Here is a 21,080-nt window from a genome sequence, read left to right as displayed (position 1 = left end):
CAGAGTAAAGATTCTCAGTGTTTCAGGTCATGAAGCCATAAAAAACTTTACTAACTGCAGAATGTATCTACGTTCTTTAAAGTATTTGATGAAATGGGAAAGGCTGCTGTCTGAACTCATTGTATGTCTTTTTTTTTTTTCCCCCTAGCAGCCCTTGCTTCAGTAATTCACCAGTAGGTTTTCAAGGATTGGAGAGTTTAGCAAGTTGTTACATTTTAAAAAATAAATAAATAGATACATCCTGAGAGAAGTTAAGGTGTTTTATCATGCTTGTGCCTTAACAATAAGAGAGCCGTAGCAGTCGTCTCTCTTCCAAGTCTCAAATAGTGACAGTTATGTTATGACTCAACAGAAAACATATTCCTGCCCTCATCCCCAAAATACCAGCTGATTACTTTGTTCTGAAGACTTCAGGTTTTGCTCCAAGATGGAGTTGTTTAAACTTGCAATTGGACCTCAGCGTGTGGGCAGGTTGATGCTTCTGCTGATGCAGGAACTACAACCTGCCATGATGAAGATCTAATCAAGCTGTTCCCAGCCCAATAAACAGCATGTAGAAAAGAAAAAAAAATATGGCTTGTGATACAGAGATATGCAAGCATCTGTAAAATAATTTTGCATATAGGCTATGTCCATATGTTTGACCAACTACTTTTCAGGTTTGTAGGCATTTAAAATTATTCTTCTGCCAACTGTTTATGCTGTTCCCATCAGAAGTAAGAGGGTGCATTGCATCCAAGAGCAAAATCATAAAATGACGATCAAGTGGGATACGGTGAAGTCTCAGTGTGTATCATTTTGTGTTTATGAGGCTGCTTTTATATGCTAATTGTTGTATACAAATACATGACTACTTCATGCAAAATCTGAGTAGAATGTTATATAGCTCATTTATCAAATGCTGTTGTAGCAAAGTGTTTTTAAGCTAATGCCGTCTTTCTGTTCTCAAGCACTTTTCACGCTGCATTTTTGAAGGGGAAGTGTGAGAGGATTTTAAAATAGCATTATAGAGCATTTAAACATGCATTTGTGTTTTTGGTGTTATTTGGCAAAGAAGCATTCAGTGTTTTAAGTTCTAGTTTCCATAGGCCTTCACTATGTGACAGGGCAATGTTAATGCTTTGCATGTAACCTGCAGAATGTACCTGGTTTCCCCAGATTTCTAACCTGGAATGTGTTGTTTTCTATATTGCAGGTGACACAACCCGTCAGCGAATCAAATTCAGTGATGACAGAGTGTGCAAGAGCCACCTTCTCAATTGTTGCCCTCATGATGTGCTCTCTGGAACTGTATGTAGCTAAATCTTGTATTTTATTTAAATAAAAATAGAGCAATTGAATTACATTTGTTATTAATAATGTCTCTTTTAACTTCATTGTTTTCAGCAAGGGTCTATCTAGTGCTCTCTGGTAGTTCAGTGGAACTTTTATAACAACTAATTTATGGGTTATGAAGTTATTTTTTAGAAGTTTTTTGTTTTATATGCTAATTATTGCTTATAAATTCATCATCATTTGCTGTAACATAAAAAAATCTAAAATACAGAAGGCTACTTACATGAATTGTGCTATAGCAAAGTGGTTTTAAGCTGGTACTGTTGCAGCTGGTCGAAAAAAAGGAAATACAGTTTATGCATAAAGTGTGAAGTTACTTCCTTAAAAGTTTGTTGCAGTGAGAAAATCCCACAAATACTTGTATAGGGAAGGGAGGTGATCTTTCTCCAGAACTATTTTTGTTAAAACAGTTGAAAGTTAAAATAATTTCATTTCTAGAAGCTGAGATATATTGGACATGATAATGACACTCAGCGTACAACATCCAGTTGCTGTGCCATTTTCACAAATTATAAGGCAATTTGAAAATCTCCACTTACGACATACTAATAACTTCACTTTTTTGTCTTGGATTTTGTGTACTCTGTAGTAGAGGTTCATCTGCCTGAGCATAGCAAACAATGGGCTTTGACAGGTGCTGGTAGCTTTGTCAGTGTGTCAGTGCTTGAAATTGTGGTGCCTTATTAAGGTAGCTTATCCTTTGTGAAAGGCAGGTAAGTTACATTACATCGGTTATTTAACCTAATGTTCCATGGTGTTAGAAGAATTAACAGTAGAGAGACAGTATGATGATATAGTGTCTCGTGTGCCTGCCATTTAGTGCTGCACTTTGGTACCTTTGCTTATTCCCATTTGTGCATTTTCTTACCCTATGGCAGAGGGGAAAATAAGTACTAGAAGACCTGTCTTAAGGATGCTTTGAAGCATTATGTGTTCTCTGTGCTGTGTCATTCCAAATGGCTAACTTGACTGGAGCCTTTAATGAAATACAGAACGAAGTTCACTTACGAAATGGAAACAGAAATACGTAGACTAATTTACTAATTTACCTGTCACCTGGCCTCTAATATGCTTTCCTAGTAGCTGTGATTTTAAATTAGCAATAGCATTTTTGGTTGATCAAGGGCTTCAGACATGCATGTGCATACTAGTTTTGTTTGTTTTACTGATTTTGGCACTTGTACTGACAGATAAATAGTAACAGTCCATGCTTCCCTTCTGTTAAGAGTCCCTGCAAAAGTAGGCACAACTGTAATTGCTAAGAAGCACAGAAAGAGACAAAAGAAGTAGTAGAACTGAATTAGAGAACTTGGCATTTGTCTTAATAAAAAAAAATGGAATACAAAAGGCCCACTTGTTGAGCTGCTTCTTACGTCTTGTGGCTTACTGTATTTTTTTCCTATCCTTAAAGACATTCTGTCCTGTTTTTATGCGTAGCAATGTTCTGTCATATCACAAGAATCAGGTGTCTTCACGTTAATGTGGTGTGTTTGGCATATACTGAAGATAATTCACACTAAAGATAAGGCATCTTGCACATATTTCCTTACCTTCAGGTCATTCTTTTTTATATGTGATAACAATTGATAACAATGCTTTATGTATCAATGCAATTGTAGTTTTATTTTGAACTGTTCTATGCATTACTGTCCAAAAAAAATAGGGGCAAAAAGGGAGAAAGATGTGTTCCTCTTCACCCATCCATTATGTTGTCCAGTGTTTTGGTTGTGTGATGAGCAAAATAGCTTGTGGTTGGGGGAAGATACGGGACAGAACAGTATGCTACAAAAGCATAGAAAGTAATTGGTCAGAATCTACAAGAAGATACAATGAAAAGACTAATTTTGACAGCTTTTCATTGTGGTCCAATTTCTATAAGCAAAGATTTCTAGAATGTCTGTCTTTAGTAAGTAAGAAGGGTTTATCTCCATCCCAGGAAAGATGCTGGAGTAGCTCATTCTGGGGGTCATCATTAAGCAAGCGGAAGAAAAGAAGGTAATCAGAAGTAGTCAACATGGATTCACCAAGGGGAAATCATGCTTGACTAATCTGATAGCTTTCTATGATGGCATGACTGGCTGGGTAGTTGAGGGGAGAGCAGTTGGAGAGCAGTCTACCTCAACTTCAGCAAGGCTTTCGACGCTGTCTTCCATAACATCCTCATAGGGAAGCTCAGGAAGTGTGGGTTGGATGAGTGGACAGTGAGGTGGATTGGGAACTGGCTGAATGGCAGAGCTCAGAGGGTTGTCATCAGCAGTGCTAAGTCTAGTTGGAGGCCTGTAACTAGTGGTGTCCCCCAGGGGTCAGTACTGGGCCCAGTCTTGTTTAACTTCTTCATCAACGACCTGGATGAAGAGTTAGAGTGTACCCTCAGCAGGTTTGCTGATGACACAGAACTGGGAGGAGTGGTGGATACACCAGCAGGCTGTGCTGCCTTTCAGCGAGACCTGGACAGGCTGGAGAGTTGGGTGCAGAGGAACCTGATCAAGTTCAGCAAGAGCAAATGCAGGGTCCTGCACCTGGGGAGGAACAACCCAGTGCACTAGCACAGGCTCGGGGCTGACCTGCTGGAGAGCAGCTCTGTGGAGAGGGACCTGGGTGTCCTGGTGGACAACAGGTTAACTGTGAGCCAGCAGTATGGTCTGAGTGCCAAGAAGGCCAGTGGGATCCTGGGGTGAATTAAGAAGAGTGTGGCGAGCAGGTTGAGGGAGGTTCTGGGCTCCCCAGTTCAAGAAAGATGAGGATCTACTGGAGAGAGCCCAGTGGAGGGCTGCGAAGACGGTGAGGTGACTGGAGCATCTCTCCTACGAGGAAAGGCTGAGGGAGCTGGGCTTGTTTAGCCTGGAGAAGGCTGAGAGGGGACCTTATAAATGCTTATAAATATCTTAAGGGTGGGTGTCAGGAGGATGGGGCCAGACTCTTTTCAGTGGTGCCCAGTGACAGGACAAGGGACAACGGGCACAAACTGAAGCATAGGAAGTTCCGTCTGAACATGGGGAAGAACTTCTTCCCTCTGAGGGTGACGGAGCACTGGAACAGGCTGCCCAGGGAGGTTGTGGAGTCTCCTTCTCTGGAGATATTCAAGACCTGCCTGGATGAGGTCCTGTGCAGCCTGCTCTGGGTGACCCTGCTTCGGCAGGGGGGTTGGACTAGGTGATCGCCAGAGGTCCCTTTCAACTCCTACCATTCTGTGATTATCTTTAGAACTCTAAAAGGCATAGGTGTCATCATGCAATAATACCTCTGATGGTGCAGACTAAGCGTAGAAGTTGGGCCTGTACCCAGTTTTAGTCCTCACTTAAAGTTCTGTTCTGTCTCATACTGGATTCTACTACTGTTGCTCTTGGAGTACTAAACTGAACTACTTAAGTGAGTATATTGTATTTTTTTTCTTCCTCGTAATGTCATCAGACCACAAAATTTGTTCCACAATGTAGTTCTGGGTCCAGAAAAACAGTGACTAGTTTAATCCTTTTAGTGGGAGTAGTAGAAAGGGACTCGTAAGTATGAAACAGGCTTTATCTGACCCATGTGACGTTCTGCTGTTTACCTAGTCATGGGTCTGAAGAAATGCACCTTGTGTCTTAATAGCGGTTTTTAAAAGGTCAGGAAGCATGTAGTGTAACTAGACAGTTTATTGTTGATTTGGAAAATGATTATGGAGTTTTCTACAGAGTTTTCATAGGAAAATTTTGATGCATCTTCATATTCAAGATCTATAGGTAACAAAGATTGAGCCAGAATCTTATGCTTCTGAAAGAGTAAGGTCTCTGGGGACATTTTATGAGGTTAAATCTTGTCTTTGACTAGATTATCAGTAAAATACTGAACATGAATTGCAATTTTTTTTGTGTCACAAGATAATCTGTTTAATTGTTGTGTACTGCATATCGCTGTTCCTGTCTGCAAAATGCAGACTTCTGTGCTGTTCCAATCCACCCACTCTTTCAAAAGCACTCAAGGAGGACATTCACAGATAACACAAGACAAACAAAATGACTCATATGAGTAGGCTCTGTTAATTTGGTGTGTTCTTTTCCTTAATGGCCAAATACCCAAAACTCTGCCAAGGAATTGATTTCCCCGACAATAAAATCATGTTCCCTGGGCTGCGGTATGTATTGGTAAAAGTAGTGGACGTATACTTTTTTAGAAGATTGGAGAGTTTCTCTTTGTTGTCCAGATTTCTGCATATATTATATCTTCTCTTGTTAAATGAAGTGTGGGCTTATTTTCTAGAATACTGTATGAAGTCTTTTGTTATTTGTAGACTTCTCCAGAACACTTGCAGTAGGTGTTCTCCTCAATGCTTTGATCAGATTTATCTCTTGGTTAACATTAGAAACTTTTTAGGAGAAAAGCAGCTGTACAAATTAGTAAAGTTTTGAGTTTTGTTGGGAAACTTCCATTGTCTAGATTGGCAACAATGCACGGCTTCTGCTTTTCTGAGCTTTCCTTTGCACTTCTCTGTGTCTTGCTTCCTCAGAGTAGTTTGTATTTAAAGGAACAATGAAGTTGCCTTTGAAAGAACCCTAAATATTTGATTTATGAGTGTAAAGCCATAAGAATTAGCTGTATTTTGAAATTTAATTCTTTCTTCTGGTGGCTGTTGCCAGCCAAACAGTTTATTCTGTATCAGTTACCCTCTTCCTCCACTTTTCTGGATAGACGTGTAGTTGTCTGTTAATGAGCCTCAGCTGTTACCTACTTAAATCAGAAGGTTTTAGTTACATTCTGTTCTGTTTCATTTTATTTAGGGACGTGTTTCTGGTTTTGTAGACTTGAAAATTCTAAGTCACACAGTCAGAGATGTCTCGGCGCCTGCAGGAGATTATTTTGGATTTGTTGTCACTTTGGGGAGAGACAGGGAGAGTATGGGTTTGGATTTTTTTGTGGGAATAATGGGCTACATGGAAGATATAGGTAGAATAGTTAGTCCCCACAGCAAAAATGTAAACAAAGATAAAATTACAGCATCCTCTTTCAGTTTGTTAAGTTGTAATTACAAATTTATTGTGCTCTGTGATTAGCTTTTGATTTTAAATGTGTTTTGAAGTTTGTGAGGCACATAGTGAGCTAATTGGTAAAATTACAGAAATTACTTTATATTCAAGGTTTTAGAACAGTGTCTGTTCAGAACCTGCATTTGGCAGTGCCTCTCCCAGAAACTTTTTATTTTTTAACTGACATTTTTGTTCATGCTTTGGTGCTCTGCTTTTTCGTAATTATCACTCAGGCACTGGTTCACATGCATAAGTCAGTGGTTTATGAGTTTGCTCATTCATTTCAAGTTGAGAATTTTATGAGAGATTAGTAAGACTCTGTAAACTCTGGCTACTGGAGCACAGTGAATAATTTACCACTTAAAGTTAGCAATTTTTATTGAATTTTTTTTTTGTCTTAAAGGGTTAACGCTCTTACTTTGGCTTTTTTACTCTTAATAGTTGCTGATGATCAGGCTTGTGGCTTCTGGGGTTTTTTTCCAAACCATGGTTCTTGAGTTATTTTTCATCAGCTTTACAAAACTGTTTGTATTACAAAATTAGCACTGAAGCTACTTATGTAGGAGTCAGATGACTTCGTTTGTAATGGTGTGAAGCAACATTCTCTGTATGGTAAGCTCTGTGCTGTCTTTGGCAGATTTTAGAAGATGTGTAAGAATGTGTTTCATTTATCTTTGTATATTTCTGAATGAATAGCTGGGTACTAATGAAAACGACAAGGTGGGAAGATTTAAAGTAAACACCTTTAATAAGGTTAGAAGTAGTAATGTCCTGAATATTTATAGTAACCCACTAGCTATACTTGAAGAGCCTGAGCAGTTCAATACTTCTGCAGCAATCCAGCTTGCTTTATTAGCTTGATTGTGCTTCCGTGTTGAAAGAATTTCACAAATACTGTATGTGGTCTTGCAAACCATAGTTGAGAAACTCCTTTCTGTTCAGTGGATTAACTTTGTCTGTCTTTTGTGTTTATGTGTATTTGGTGAGGAACATTGCTTCTTGTATTTTATTTATACAGACCTCAAAGTACACTCTGCTAGCTCAGTCCTGCCGTTAAGCATATCTTTAAGTCCTTACACTCAGCTCTTCAGGACTCTTGCTGACTAAAACCGTATGGATTGAGACCTTGGTTTAGCAGTATACTTTAATATGTGATTAACATTAAGCTTATTAGGGGTGGAATTCAGCTCTGGATTAAGACATCTAAATTTAGGTTTCAGCTGAGGAAGTAGGTGTCAAAGTTTGTACTGGAGTCAGAAGGCACCTCGGCAGTGGAACGTAGAGAAAGATTGAGTTTACCTGCCACTAGGTATCCCTCTTGAGGTGGGCTGAATCCATTTAGGCTCAGTGACTCTACTGTCTAGGTCTCCTTTTGCTGTGGAAGAGAAGTTTGGATAGTTTACATACCTGCGGAAAGATGTTAGTAAGGTGTTATAATCCGGAGCTGATGTCTTTGCCAGTAGTCCCATTGGCTCAGTGGAACTGTTTCCATGCCTAAAACTTAGGTGTGCCGGTGTGATTATTTGCTGCAGTGCTACAAAAAGCAGGCATTCTGCTGGAGGGTATCAGCTTTTCAGTTCAGGACTGATTTGATCATGTGAACTGCTTCAACTTTGCAAATCAACTTAAATTAGACTTGCATAAGCTACCTCAATTTGTGGTGTTCGGCCCAGTGGTGATGAATTGTAAAGTGTTCTGTTGTCCTGGTAAGTGATCATGTCAGTCTCTTGAATCGTATTCTTAATTTCTTTGATCAGTGCCAGGAGAGTGAACTGACTGTACCATATTCTGTTTTAATGGGTTTTATTTATCTAGGTGAAGGGTTTTTTGTTGTTCTCTATATGGTTATCTAACTTCAGTGTTAATATATTGTATGGTCAGGCTATAAGACCAATTACTATGTAAACACTGGAATATTTAAAAATAAGAAAGACTGCTGCTAGCTTTGTCTTTCAGTGAAGACTGATTCCAAGGACTTGAAATCTTCAGGAGCGAGAGTATGGTTAAAGGGATAAATGTCTTTAAAGAAGTATTATACTTCTGAAGATACTTGTAATTTTGAGTGGTCACTAAGAACTTTAGTAACTTAATTTCTGCCTCTCTTTAGCTCAGCATTTCTTTTCTGCTGGTGAAGTCCTAAAAAAGTTAGCACCGTTAGTGGAATCAGCAGACTTCACCCATTATTATATCATCTTAAAGGCTCCCCTTGTGAACATGTGTTGCCTACAAGAAAGGATGTGCTTTATCACAAGTCTAAAAATCTGCCAGAAATAAAGTTGTTAGTGCAGATGAAAAGTGAGTTCCGTAATAAGGAAGATCTTAGCAAAGAGTTTATCTGCAGCTTCTTTTTCAGTAGCAAAGGTGTTCTCATACAGACTTCAGTAGTTGCCTTGACAGTTTGATAAAGGGAGAGACCTGGTTCCTCCAATGTATATTTTTCAGTCATGTCAGATCTTCCTGAGGAAACAAACAAAAAAAAACTTTCTGAATGTGAACTGCTTTGGTACGAGTATCTTTGTAGCCAGGAAAGAATGCTCTATATAAACACTGCCCAGAGTCTTTTCTTTCAAAACCTGTCAAAGGTGCATGCTTGTTTTGGAAGCATTGATAGCATGTGCTACTATGTCACACTTGGCTCAACATCAGCACTCTGTTTTAAATAGCTGTGGCTTTTCTGTGCTCTTTTTGCATGCCATGTAGAGTACATTCAATAATCTAATCTCTGTTGTCAAAGGGATGTGTAGTAGTTGTAAAAGTGCCAGAATGGGAATTTTGCCGGAAGTAGCTCAACATCTGAAAAGAAAGCCTTCTTAATTTCAGGCTCCAGAAACAGTATCACATCAGAGTTTAGTCTCTGGTTCAGTTATTGGTGTCGGCTACTCTTGAGTGCACATTTGTTTTTTACAGATAAACTCTTCAGATTCTCTATTGCTTAAGTCCTCAGCCACCTCTTCCTTGTATGTTCATACCTAATTGATGTGCATCTCCTTTGTTTGGTACCTGGTTTGACTGAATTAGAGCTATGTGTCATTTTTTAAACTAAATGTATGTTATCCATATTTCTATATTAATACCAAAGGCATTCTGTCAATTTTGTGGATGGGATGACAAAAATGATTTAGTAGTCATTTCAGTATGAGGTGGCATGGGGGTGAAAGACCTGTTGTCTAAACCTCAGCTCTGGGAAATCAAGTAGCTTTAATTGACCATCTAATGCTGAGAAATAAAAAAAGTACTACAGAAAATGGTTAGCAAGTTGTTAGTAGGAGGCACTAGTTTCTTAAGCAGAGCTCAGCAATGGCAAAGGGACTCATGGTATCCTGCTTTGCATGTTGTTGCCTAGACTATTTTCAAGACTAATCTTCAGGAATAGCTTTCACTTACAAGAAAGACTCCAAATATGTAGGGTTTTTTCTAGTTTTAATCTCTAGTAAAAGTGCAGTAACTGCAAAAAGCCGCAAAGCATGGCTTCACATATTCAATAAACTTCAGTTATGTGTAGCCTCAGGACTTGGATGTTCCCACCTTTCTTTATTTTCTTTACCACAAGACTGCTCTGTAAATCTCTTTAAATAGTGTCAGTCTGTCTGAAAAAAAAATAGTTTTTGTGCATTCTTTTTACGCCTTCAGTAGTAGCTCAGTTTCTGAACGTTAGTCTTCCTCATAGCCATCTTCTGTTTCAAATGTGATTGATCTTTGAATGGCTGACTACCGACACTTGTTCTTGGCCTCTAGGAGAGGGCATGTCTTGGCACCAAATCGAAAGGTAGACATGTGGAAAATGTTACTGTATCTTCTGTCCATTTCCATCTGCTGTCCGTCTACTTTGCAGCTAGATCTATGAGCCAAATTATAATATGAGCTGCTCGGTGCTTATTAAGGTCCTTGGCAATCCTGATCCAGGATAGACTTTTGACAGTAATGAATAATCCCCAAGATGAATTTGTCTTTGCCTAATGTTGTAACTCATACCAGCAGAAGTGCTTTTTAGCCTAATTTTGCATAAAATATGCAAACTGTTTTAAGAGTTTTATATCTCTCTACATTGGGATTTGCTAATAGAACTTTTAAGAAAGACATTTAGTAGTAATATTTGTGTGAAGGTGCTTTCAAAGTCTTAGCCAAGACTAGCACAGGCCTGTGTTAAGGAGCAGTTCCAACAATGATATTTCTTCAGGAGCAAAGCTAATGAAGAAGAATCCTTTTCTCTTGTACCTGCTTGTTCTTGCTCCCTGTCTGTTGTGCCACATATTTGTAAGGCTGCGCTTTGTTGCATCAAAGAGAGGAAGGGGAGCCAAAATTAAGATTTCTGATTGAGACATCTAACAAAAACAAATCCTATGTAACAACTCCCTCATCTCCAAAAATTGCCCCTGATATTACTGAAGTTACTCAAGAGTTTCTGAAGTGACATCTTGATACTGCAGGAGATCCTAGCCGCGTAAGTCCACTATTACATTGCCCCCGTATACACTGTCAGCACATCTGTTTGTGTGGCTGCCTGACAAGTTGGACAAAGGTACACTGCTGAAAAATGGCCTCTGTTTTCGGTTTAGGATAACATTTTACCCAGTCAGTACCCAGGTTGTGTTCAACTGCATGGGCAGATGTGCCAGCGTGGGGTGGCACAGCACAGTGATAAAGGAAGGACAGAAAATTCTTCAGTAGTAATGCTGGCTCGGAGTAGTTACTGTCCTTTTAGGCTATGGATTTACAATTCCTAGTAAGAAGAAAAGAAATCAGAAAATGTGCTGTCTCGAGGAGGGCAAATCCAACCCGAACAGAGGGAAAATAAGTGTAAAACACATGTGAAGTGAACAGTATGTCGTGGTAGTGTCATGTGAGTTCTGTTTTTTAGTGTTATGGAAGTTTATTTGATGCATTTATGCAAAATGTATGTTGATTGCATATTAAAATAACATTTTCCTGATGCTATGGTGGATGTGTTTCAGGCTTTTTGTCATTGTGTTTGGATCTATTAAAGTATGTCACTAGCCTTATCTATGTGTTTAGAACTGGAGTGCTTCACTTAAAACAGGATTGGCCTTGAGTTTTACAGCTTAACTTTAAATACCTTATCAGTACAAGTGATGAATCAGCATAAAGACAAGCTTTTCACAATTTTAGAAGGATTTTTAAGTGTCTCATTTTCAGATAATTTTTCTTTCATGTTACTTTCCTGGGACTGAACTACGTACCTGTAAGAATGCTGCAGTTTAAATAATGCAGCATCTAATGACTGGGAAGTAGAAGTGTAATTCATTGTTCAACTCCAAGGTCTTTGTGGATTTGCATCAGTTAATGAAATTGCTGAGGTCCTGTGTAGTTGCAAAAGGAAAAGCTAATCTTTTTCTTTAGCATTGCAATCAGATGTTCTCTATTGCAATCACATGTTTTCCAGAAAACAAATTTATGGTGGTTGAAGGATATTTAAATAACTACAGTTTGTCAAAAACTTTCAAGTTCAAAATTCTTTATTTTAACAATGCTTTTACTGTCTCTAACATTTGAAATAAATCAACAACTTCTGTAAAAATTACTTTACTGGATTTCTTGGAACATCAAACTGGTAATTTGAGAACTGGAAAGCAATTGATGGTGTTTGGATTTTTTGGGGGTTTTTTGGTTTTGTTTTGTTTTTTACTAATGAGGCTTGAATTGCTACTTAAATGCAAGTATTTTGTTTATTTAAGAAAACAAAAGTGCACTCATTTGGCTTAGATACCAAGTGACTTGCAGCACTTTGAGTTAGCGTTCACCTTTTATTTACAGAACTCGCAACACGAGTTTTTGATTTTAGTTTTGGTTCTGAAACTGTTATTAAACCTCAACAATAACAGCTTTTTCCATCAGAGTTCAACTTTTGTTATGTGCTTTCAATATTAAGAAAGGGTTAGTTTTCCTTAATATTAAGTGAGCAGTGCCAACAACAGACTTAACTGAAAATGTGCTAGTTTTAAGTGATGCAAATAATAATAATCACCTTTAATGATTATACATTAGCCTGTGCTTTTGCAGAGAGGGTGCCTTGGTTTTGTTCAACTTTGTTTCCATTACAAATTGGTTTTGGGGGTTTGTTCGGCGTGGCTGTGGGGGTTTTTTTGTTTGTTCTGAGATTGTTTTTTTTGTCATGTGCACCTCACTCTGTCTTGATCACCAAACAAATTTTCAAGGAACAGATTGAATTAGAATTCCTTGTGCTATGTGGTATGCAGATTTCAATTTAACAACAGTATTTGTTACCTAATAAGATTCTAGGCACTCTTCTCACTAGTGTTGTACGCGAGATTAGTGATGCAGTCTACTTTGTTTCCTTCCAGCCCATTCTAGAACAGTTTTAGATTACAAGTAAAATATCTATACTTGTTCTTCCCTGATTCTTGAATATAGTCCAACACTCAGCTCATCTTCATTGCTCTGCAAAATGTTTTGCTGGGATTTGATTTTTGGCTATCTTACTTGCAATGCTTCAAGAACGGTTTTTAAGCAGGTTGTACAGTGGTGCTGTGGTTGTAGCTATTTCAGGTGATGAGTAGAACTTAAACACATATGGAGTGTGCAGACAGTTCGGATCAAACATTTGACCATTTAATTGCCAGTTATTTGCAGGGAACTTGGTTCTCCTAAGCTGTTTTAATTCAGTAGAGGATGTCCCACTTCAGTCACTTTTTTGAACTTTCATTAAAACAACATTTTTGCAGGACATTAATGATACTCTGTAATGCAAACAGCCAGCATAAGCTGTTCATCCCCTGCTTTTATTTCCTTGGTCGTGCATGTTTGCTGAAGATCTGGTATTGTCTTATAGTTTTATTAAACTGTCCTTCCATTCCCACAGGGGAGATTATTTGCTTCAGAATATTTGACTGTTAATCATGCTAACTTCATTCTTTGTAACGCTTCTGAAAAGTTGTATCACTTTCCTTCTGTCTCTTTTCAGAGAATGGACCTTGGAGAATGTTTGAAGGTGCATGACCTGGCATTAAGGGCAGACTATGAAATAGCATCCAAAGATCAAGATTTCTTCTTTGAGCTCGATGTATGTATTTTGTCTTAATGGTGGAGAGAAAGCATAATTTGTGTACCTAGGGTGGATGAAACTGAGCAACGAAAGTGAAGTTTTGGTATACACAGAAGGAAAACTTTTGGAAAGTAATTTTATAGCAAGAGGCAGAGAAACCCTTGCACAGTTACATAAAAGATACATGCCTCTTCATCATTTAATGCGAGTATTTCATTTGTATTGGTAGTAATCTCTAGGTAGAACGGTTAACAGCCGGCCACAGAATAAATTATCATAAACCTGGATGCTGGCTTAGTGTTCTCAAATAGCAAGCAAATGTTAAGGCTGTATATGCTTTGAATAGCATCTTAAATTCTATGCTTATTGAAGAAATTAATTTTGTATTGGGAATAATAAATCATTTGCTATGTTTCCGTATACTGTAGTTCGAGTAATACAGTTTTGAACTCCCAACTAGGAAGTCAGTCTTCACTAGGACAAAAAGGTTTGGGTGGTTTTTGTTGTTGTTTGGAAGGATGGTGTTAAGATGCTTAATAGCTTAAAACCCTAGTGAAAAAAGTTACGATATTGCAAGTATTGGCTGGGTGAGTTGAACCTGAATATCGTTTGAAGAATTTTAATGCATGTTAGAAGTGCTCACTTCTTCTTAGAGAAGACTTAAGACAGATTCACTTCCAAATTTCTGAAAATACTGGGACTATGACAATGTGTATGCTATGATTTTTAAAATGTTGTGTATTAATGTACATGATTAGTCACCATAAGCTGCTAGATTATTGTTTTACAAAGGTTTCATTAATAAAAACTTGTAAAAGTTAAGTCTTAATAAACCTGGAAAGTGTTAAGGCTGATGAAGTATTCGTGTTCTTGACTGCATGGATTGGTATTCTTACTGATGTTTCAGGCAATGGACCACCTGCAGTCATTTATTGCAGACTGTGACAGGAGAACAGAAGTGGCTAAGAAAAGACTAGCAGAAACCCAAGAAGAAATCAGTGCTGAAGTTGCAGCTAAAGTAAGCATGTAAAACTAGTTACTGAAGTCTCTTTGAAGGTTCGTTTTTCTAAAGAGCCAACTTGAGGCTTTGGTAAGCTGTCCAATTTGAGAATTCATACTGAGGAGGGGAAAAAAATAAGACATTTTCTGTAACCTTCCCAAAACTGCCTTTGAACCACGGAAAGGAGAACACAGGGAAGAGACCCCTCTGATGTTTTTGAGCTTGGGAAACCTGACTCTCTGTGATACCATGCTATACAAATATTAGTAATTCCTACACTTTTTGATCAAAAATTCATCCATAAAGTAAACAAAATTTGATGTGCTTTTCTCTAGGTCTTCTAACTGAAAAAAAAGTTTATCATTTTTCTGCACATACATGCACATGCTAGGAGGAGTGGTTGTACAAATACTAATTTTGCAAGACTGTGGTGTAGACAACAGTGTGAATTACTTGGCGTTTCTGAACAAAATCCTGCTCTGGAGTTGGTACATAGACTTGGTAACTCAGCCTTTCTCTGTGTGTTTTTACATGAGGCAACTTCTGTTTCACTTTTACCTGGAGAAGTTCTCTCTGCATGTTTCTTTCAAGCCTGTCCTACCAATTTTGCATATAATAACTCAGTAGTAGTTCAGATTGTTTTCCATGAATAACAGTATTTCCTGTGTTAAGCCTTTCCTTCTCTTTCAAGGCTGAAAGAGTTCATGAATTGAATGAAGAAATTGGGAAACTGCTGGCCAAAGTAGAACAGCTTGGAGCTGATGGAAATGTGGAAGAATCTCAAAAAGTAATGGATGAAGTGGAGAAGGCTCGGGTGAAGAAGAGAGAAGCAGAAGTAAGTTTATTGTGTAAGGCTTAGGGGATAGAGAGGGCAGGGTGCAATATTAAATTGGTTGGCATCTGTGTAATGCAAGATATCTATTCTGCTGTCACTTCCTTAAGTATAAAACTAAAAAAATTGACTTGTGGCATCCTGTACAGTTAAAGTTTCTACCTTTAAATACACTCCTATACTGTTAAAATGATACTTTAACAGATGACACTTATCTCAGTTTAGGTGTATTGGCCAGTTGTATCTGTGGACACTACAGTTGTGTCTGTGTTTGTTGGGCTGGCTTACCTCGTTGGGTCTTGTGGTTGTGGCCTGGTGGTGTGCTGATGTGACTCATGCTGGAAAGCTTCAGTGAAGAGAAACATTGTCCTCATTGAAAGATAATTAGGCAATGGCTTGTGTATTAGGCAAGTCAAAACAGTCCTTGTTGTAATGTTCAGGTGGCAGAACTCAACAAGAGCTTCTCCATATTGTATTTCACCAAGATACTTAAATTTATAGAAACAAACATCTGCAGTTGTTTTAATGGTACCATAGGGGTTCCTGGCAGTCTTGCTTGTGTGTCATCTGAGTGTAATTAGAGTCTAAAATGCAGGTAGATTTCTAAGGAAACTACTACTGTTTTAAACTGGGTTCAGAATTGAAACTGGTGTAAGATTTTCGTAATATGTTAACATAGTAATTGTAGTGTTAACATGTATTCATTGTTGCATGTGAGAAAGTTGCTCATCCTTCTAAGTAGTATGATCTTAAGTAAAGGTAATAATCACCCCACTTTGCTTAATTTGCAAAACCAGTTGCTGCTGTCCTGCTTTTAAATATGTCCAATCTTCAAAATACAGAACCTGCGTTGTATCTTAATGAGACAGTTGATTTATGAATAGTGTTAATTACCTAAAGGGTATTCTGATGTGCATTGAATTTGGTTATCATTTTGTAGTGTATATTTAGTAAAGTGTTGTCTTCATATTTCTGTGCATTGTTAAGTAACAGTTAGCAAATTGTTGGATTTTTTTCTAGGAAATATACAGGAATTCTATGCCTGCCTCCAGCTTTCAGCAGCAGAAGCTACGGGTTTGTGAAGTGTGCTCAGCTTATCTTGGTCTTCATGACAATGATCGACGACTTGCTGACCACTTTGGAGGAAAACTACATTTAGGATTTATTGAAATAAGAGAAAAGCTTGAGGAACTCAGGGTAAATCATTCTTATATTTTTGTGTGTGTATATATGTGTGCTCCTACTTGATTATTTGCTAGACAACCTTAATGGAATGTTTCTTTCTGGGCATGTGAATTTTTTTCATATTACTTAAAAATTTGGGATTTCATTAGTCTACAAAACACTAAGCATTGTAATTTAAGATCAGTAATCTGGATAATTTGGTAAGGTGACCTCTTTTGCACTGAGGTATATTAAAACACATGTTCATAGTAATGCATCTTGGGAACAAAGAGTGCGGTTCCACATGTAAAATGGAGAACTGTATTTTGAACAACAGCAACGTTGAAACATATTTATAAGAGATAACCAAATGAATTTTACTTTTAGCTGGCTGATTGGCTAAAAGTAATAATGAGACTCTTGTGAAAATACAAGAACATATAGTGGGCCTAAGTGAGTGATATTTTATTTAATTAATTAGGATAAAATGTTAATATGACTCGTGTTGAAATCCTCAGTTTTGGTACCAATATGTAAGGAGGATCATACCACATGTCAGCGTTTTCAAAAAAGATCTACAGAAATGCTTGGAGCTCAAACAGCCTGCTTTATGGTGAAAGAATAAAACTCAATTTGTTTTTTTTATCCAGACAAAGATTAGGAGGTGACTTTCATTATATGGGTGCCAACAACTAAAGAAGATTTCTTTTTCTAAGTAATTTTTGAAGGCTTTTAAGCCTGATTGACAATACATGAAATAATTAAGTTCCAACAACTCAAGGCTGTAGCTATCCAAAGTCAGAATACAAAAAGATGTATATCTTGAAGTCAGGCTAATTATTAAAATAATTGTTACAGGGAGGTTGCATGTTCTCTGTAGTGTGAAGATTTGAAATCCAGTTGGAATATTACCCTAAACTACACTGTCTTGACCCGAAATTGTGTGCTGGAAGAGAAAATTACTGGAATTATATTCTAGACTTTTGGTATTCAAGAGGATTTGGATAGTGATACCATTTATGATCTTAATATGCAAATTATGGAGGTCAAGGCTCAACTAAGCACTTAACTGTATAAATCACTAAAGACAATAGCTAAATGAGTTGATCCCTAAAAGCAGAAAGTGCTGCGACTGAATTTGAGTAAATGGGTTTGGTTTCTATTTCATAATATTCCAGCTGTCTTGCATGGATACTGTGACAGCCTTTGGAAAGCCCAACTCTTTCCATTGACTGTTATTGGCAATTTAGGTTCCTAAATATAGCTGCTGTAACTTAAACCTTAGATGCCTAGAATAGATCATGGTGGTTTCCTCTCGTTCCTCCATGAAATTATACAAAGAGTCACTTGAACAAGAAACCTTGCATGTAGTTAAATTACTGATATTGTACAAGGAAGTACAGATATAATTTGACATAAAAGGTTGAAATAATTGTTTATTTACACTATTCAGAAAAAAAAATGCATGGATAATTAATTCACATTCCCAAAGCATCAGTAAAATAATCTTTTTAAGTACTTCGCTAACAAAAAAAGAAAACAATAACTATCCCCTCCTTCCTCAGAGTTCTCCTCAGAGATCTAATCAAGATGCTGCTGGGGCAATTCCACATCTCAGAAGAAGGTCTTTACAAAGAGTTGAATTTCTTGCATCATGTCCAGAAGGTGGCGAGACTTGGGTTTGGCCAGATCTCCAGTTGTGAGTTCCACATCTGAGGGCCCTCTACTGAGCGTGCCTTGTCCCCAGTAGTAGTGAGTTCAACCTGGGGACTGTCAGCTGAAACATACTCTCTAATTATATGTCTCGTGTTCACAATACAGAAACAAGTAGCCTCAAAACTAGGTATCAGCCCAACCAAGTCCTTTAAGGTTAAGGATTTCTTTATGTCACAGCATAGCTGAAGGAGTTAATAAAACATTTAACTCTCCCAGTTCTGATTCCTTTCTGCCTTTCCCCAGTGGCCAAAATATGATAGGATTGGCATGGCAACTCCCACATTAAAGGCATGACTTACTGCTCTGAATTCCCCTTCGTGGAAAACTTAATATAGCTCTACATATTTCAGGTCTTCGTGTAACACCGATCTATTTGCTGCAGCTCTTCTGCAATAACTTCTGTTTCTTCAAGAAAAAAAAATAATATATATATATATACACACACACACACTGAGGAAGAGAGAGGGAATAATATACACAAGGGAAAGGAAATATACATGAAGGGAAGAACTGAATGTTAACTGTCTAGATTATTTTTATAGCACCTTCATATGAGAAATTTTGAAATGTAACTTAATGAATATATTCCTTTGGTTTTAGAGGATTGTGGCTGATAAACAGGAGAAACGAAATCAGGAACGTCTGAAACGTAGAGAGGAGAGGGAAAGAGAAGAAAGGGAGAAACTGAGGAGGTAGGGGTATATTTTAATTGCATATACATGATGACCTATTTAATGGGAAAACAAATGTGTAGTTCATACACATTTTTAAATTTGCAGAATCACAATAGTCTTCATTCCTTGGAAACTTAGAAGGATTGAGAGTGAATTTCATGTCTAACTCTTAAAACCTGAATTGTTTTCTTAAAAGCCTTTTTAAAAACTGCAGATAGAAGTGTCTCTATTTAGTAAGTGGCCTTTAAATGAGGTAATTTTCAGGTGTGTACCTTGTTGTAAGACCTGACAGGTGTGAGCTTGCACACATGTGAGTTTCTGACATCTGTTGGATGTTAGATATTTTCTTTACAGATGTTGGAAATTTTCCATATTGGAAGTAGTTAAATATATGACTGAAGGAGATAATTCCGTGTTCTTCTATGAAATAGTTGCTTCCAGGCCTTGTGGGGCTAGAGTGGAATGGAATCTGAACTGCAGTTCTCTTAAGGTGTCAGCTTCAGAGATTAACAGTGTAAACTCTGAAACCTGTTACAGTTGATAATATGTGCCTGACAAGAAATAAGGGTGTACTGACTTGAACTGTAAGCTTTTTCTGTGGGAGGGGTGGGAATAAAAATCAGGTTAGATATTCTTTTGGGTTTGTGGTATGGTGGGCTCAAAAGAAAGTAAAAGAACAACGAACGCAAAAGAGTTGTCAGAGGGATTTGTTTCGTGGAAAATACGTTACAAAGATGTTAACATCGAATAAAAGGCCTTTAAAGAATTGCTAGTAAAATAAGAAATATAGTAACAGGTCAATTAGTTTGGTTTGTTATTACTAAATTGTACCTTATTTGATAATTCAATTCTGTAAGAAAAACTGATTTACTACTCTCCATTTGTTTCAGGTCCAGATCCCACAGCAAGCATACTAAGAGGTATATAAATTTGCAGATGAGGAATACTGTCAGTGAAGCCAGCCTTTCAGAAGCTGGAACATTATAAGTTTGTCTAGCACTATTAGTTTAAGATATCCGTCTTTACAGACAAAGCACTCTGTTATACAGTCTTACATAGTCGTCCCTCTGTGTGCTTATACAGTATCACCATGCTCTTGAGTTTATACATGTATGTCTATTTTGTAGCTACTGCAATGCAACTTTTTGTGCCAAATAACACTTAGAACACAGAGAATTGCTCTTTCTTCAAAAGAGAAGCTTGTGGTTCATACCCTTTGGTGAAACCCCATGTTTTTAAAATCCTAAGCGCCAGGTTAACTCTCAACAGATGATCCATCAATAGTATGAATTTTCTTCCTAACCTACACAGTTTAAGGTCACCAGTGAGGTATTACTGCAAAGTTATATTAAATAAAAAAAAAAAAAATTTGTATGGTGTTTAGAACCTTCCAGACTAGTTTTATTGTAGTAGCTGTGAAGAAGGATATAGTCCTATTTTGTCAGAACATCATAATACATGGATTCTGACAGATGATCCGTGTCACTGCATCATGAATTTCTACAACTTTGTCTGAAAAACACAAGATTTTAAAATTTTAAGAAGTAGATTTTTTTTTCCGTATTTTTAATTGCTTTCAGAAGCCTGAATTGGCTATTTTGTAACGATACATACAGTCATGAATTAACTGTAAAACTGTCTGTATTAGTCAAAAAGGAATTTGTAAGGTTTCTAATGTTGCTTTCCCCTGTCTATTTGCCTATGATAGGACACTGCAATAGCTCTGAATAGTGCAGAGCATTCTCTATACAGATTTGCTTATGCATAGAGTGCATAATATTCAAAACTCACTGATGGAGTAGCTAGGTGAATGCAGTGTCTGGTTTAAGTCCTTTCTGTTCCTAGATCTAGGTCCCGAGATCGCCGCAGACATCGGTCTCGCTCAGCCTCCCGGGAACGAAAGAGAAGAACTCGCTCCAAATCCCGTGAGAAACGCCATCATCACAGGTCTCGCTCTAACAGCCGCAGCCGGAGTCGCAGCCACCATAGAAGCAGGCATAGTTCCAGGGAGAGGAGCCGAGAACGCAGCTCCAAAAAGAGGTAAATGTTGGCCTAGAAATAAATGGCTTTTCCTAGATGCATGGTGAGAATTTTTGCACTAAATTAAGTTTACATTTAGCACTTGGTAATTTAAACACATTTTCAGACCATCTCAAATTTCATTTACACCTTTAGTATATTTATGATTTGACATACAGTGATGATTTTAAAAAAAAATAGGGTTCTGTATTGTTTCTGTTTTGGAGGAGTGATACAGAATCACAGAATAGTAGGGGTTGGAAGGGACCTCTGTGGGTCATCTAGTCCAACCCTCCTGCTGAAGCAGGGCCACCTA

At 37.7% G+C, this 21,080-nt stretch overlaps 1 protein-coding gene across 2 annotated transcripts in view; it reads left to right on the top strand.

Annotated features, from left to right (window-relative positions):
- The window catches only part of LUC7L2 (LUC7 like 2, pre-mRNA splicing factor), a 37,681-nt gene that overhangs the window by 9,191 nt on the left and 7,410 nt on the right, over nt 1-21,080 (top strand). For both annotated transcript variants that reach the window (XM_075428046.1, XM_075428047.1), the window contains exons 2-9: nt 1,196-1,290; nt 13,279-13,377; nt 14,267-14,377; nt 15,051-15,194; nt 16,212-16,388; nt 18,672-18,763; nt 19,636-19,665; nt 20,591-20,785. In XM_075428046.1, the coding sequence (XP_075284161.1) occupies nt 1,196-1,290; nt 13,279-13,377; nt 14,267-14,377; nt 15,051-15,194; nt 16,212-16,388; nt 18,672-18,763; nt 19,636-19,665; nt 20,591-20,785 (943 nt within the window). The remainder of the gene's footprint in view (nt 1-1,195; nt 1,291-13,278; nt 13,378-14,266; nt 14,378-15,050; nt 15,195-16,211; nt 16,389-18,671; nt 18,764-19,635; nt 19,666-20,590; nt 20,786-21,080) is intronic.

The sequence above is a fragment of the Opisthocomus hoazin genome, chromosome 8, assembly GCF_030867145.1.
Source record: "Opisthocomus hoazin isolate bOpiHoa1 chromosome 8, bOpiHoa1.hap1, whole genome shotgun sequence".
Classification (NCBI taxonomy): Eukaryota; Metazoa; Chordata; class Aves; order Opisthocomiformes; family Opisthocomidae; genus Opisthocomus; species Opisthocomus hoazin.
This window is presented reverse-complemented; position numbering and strand designations above follow the sequence as displayed.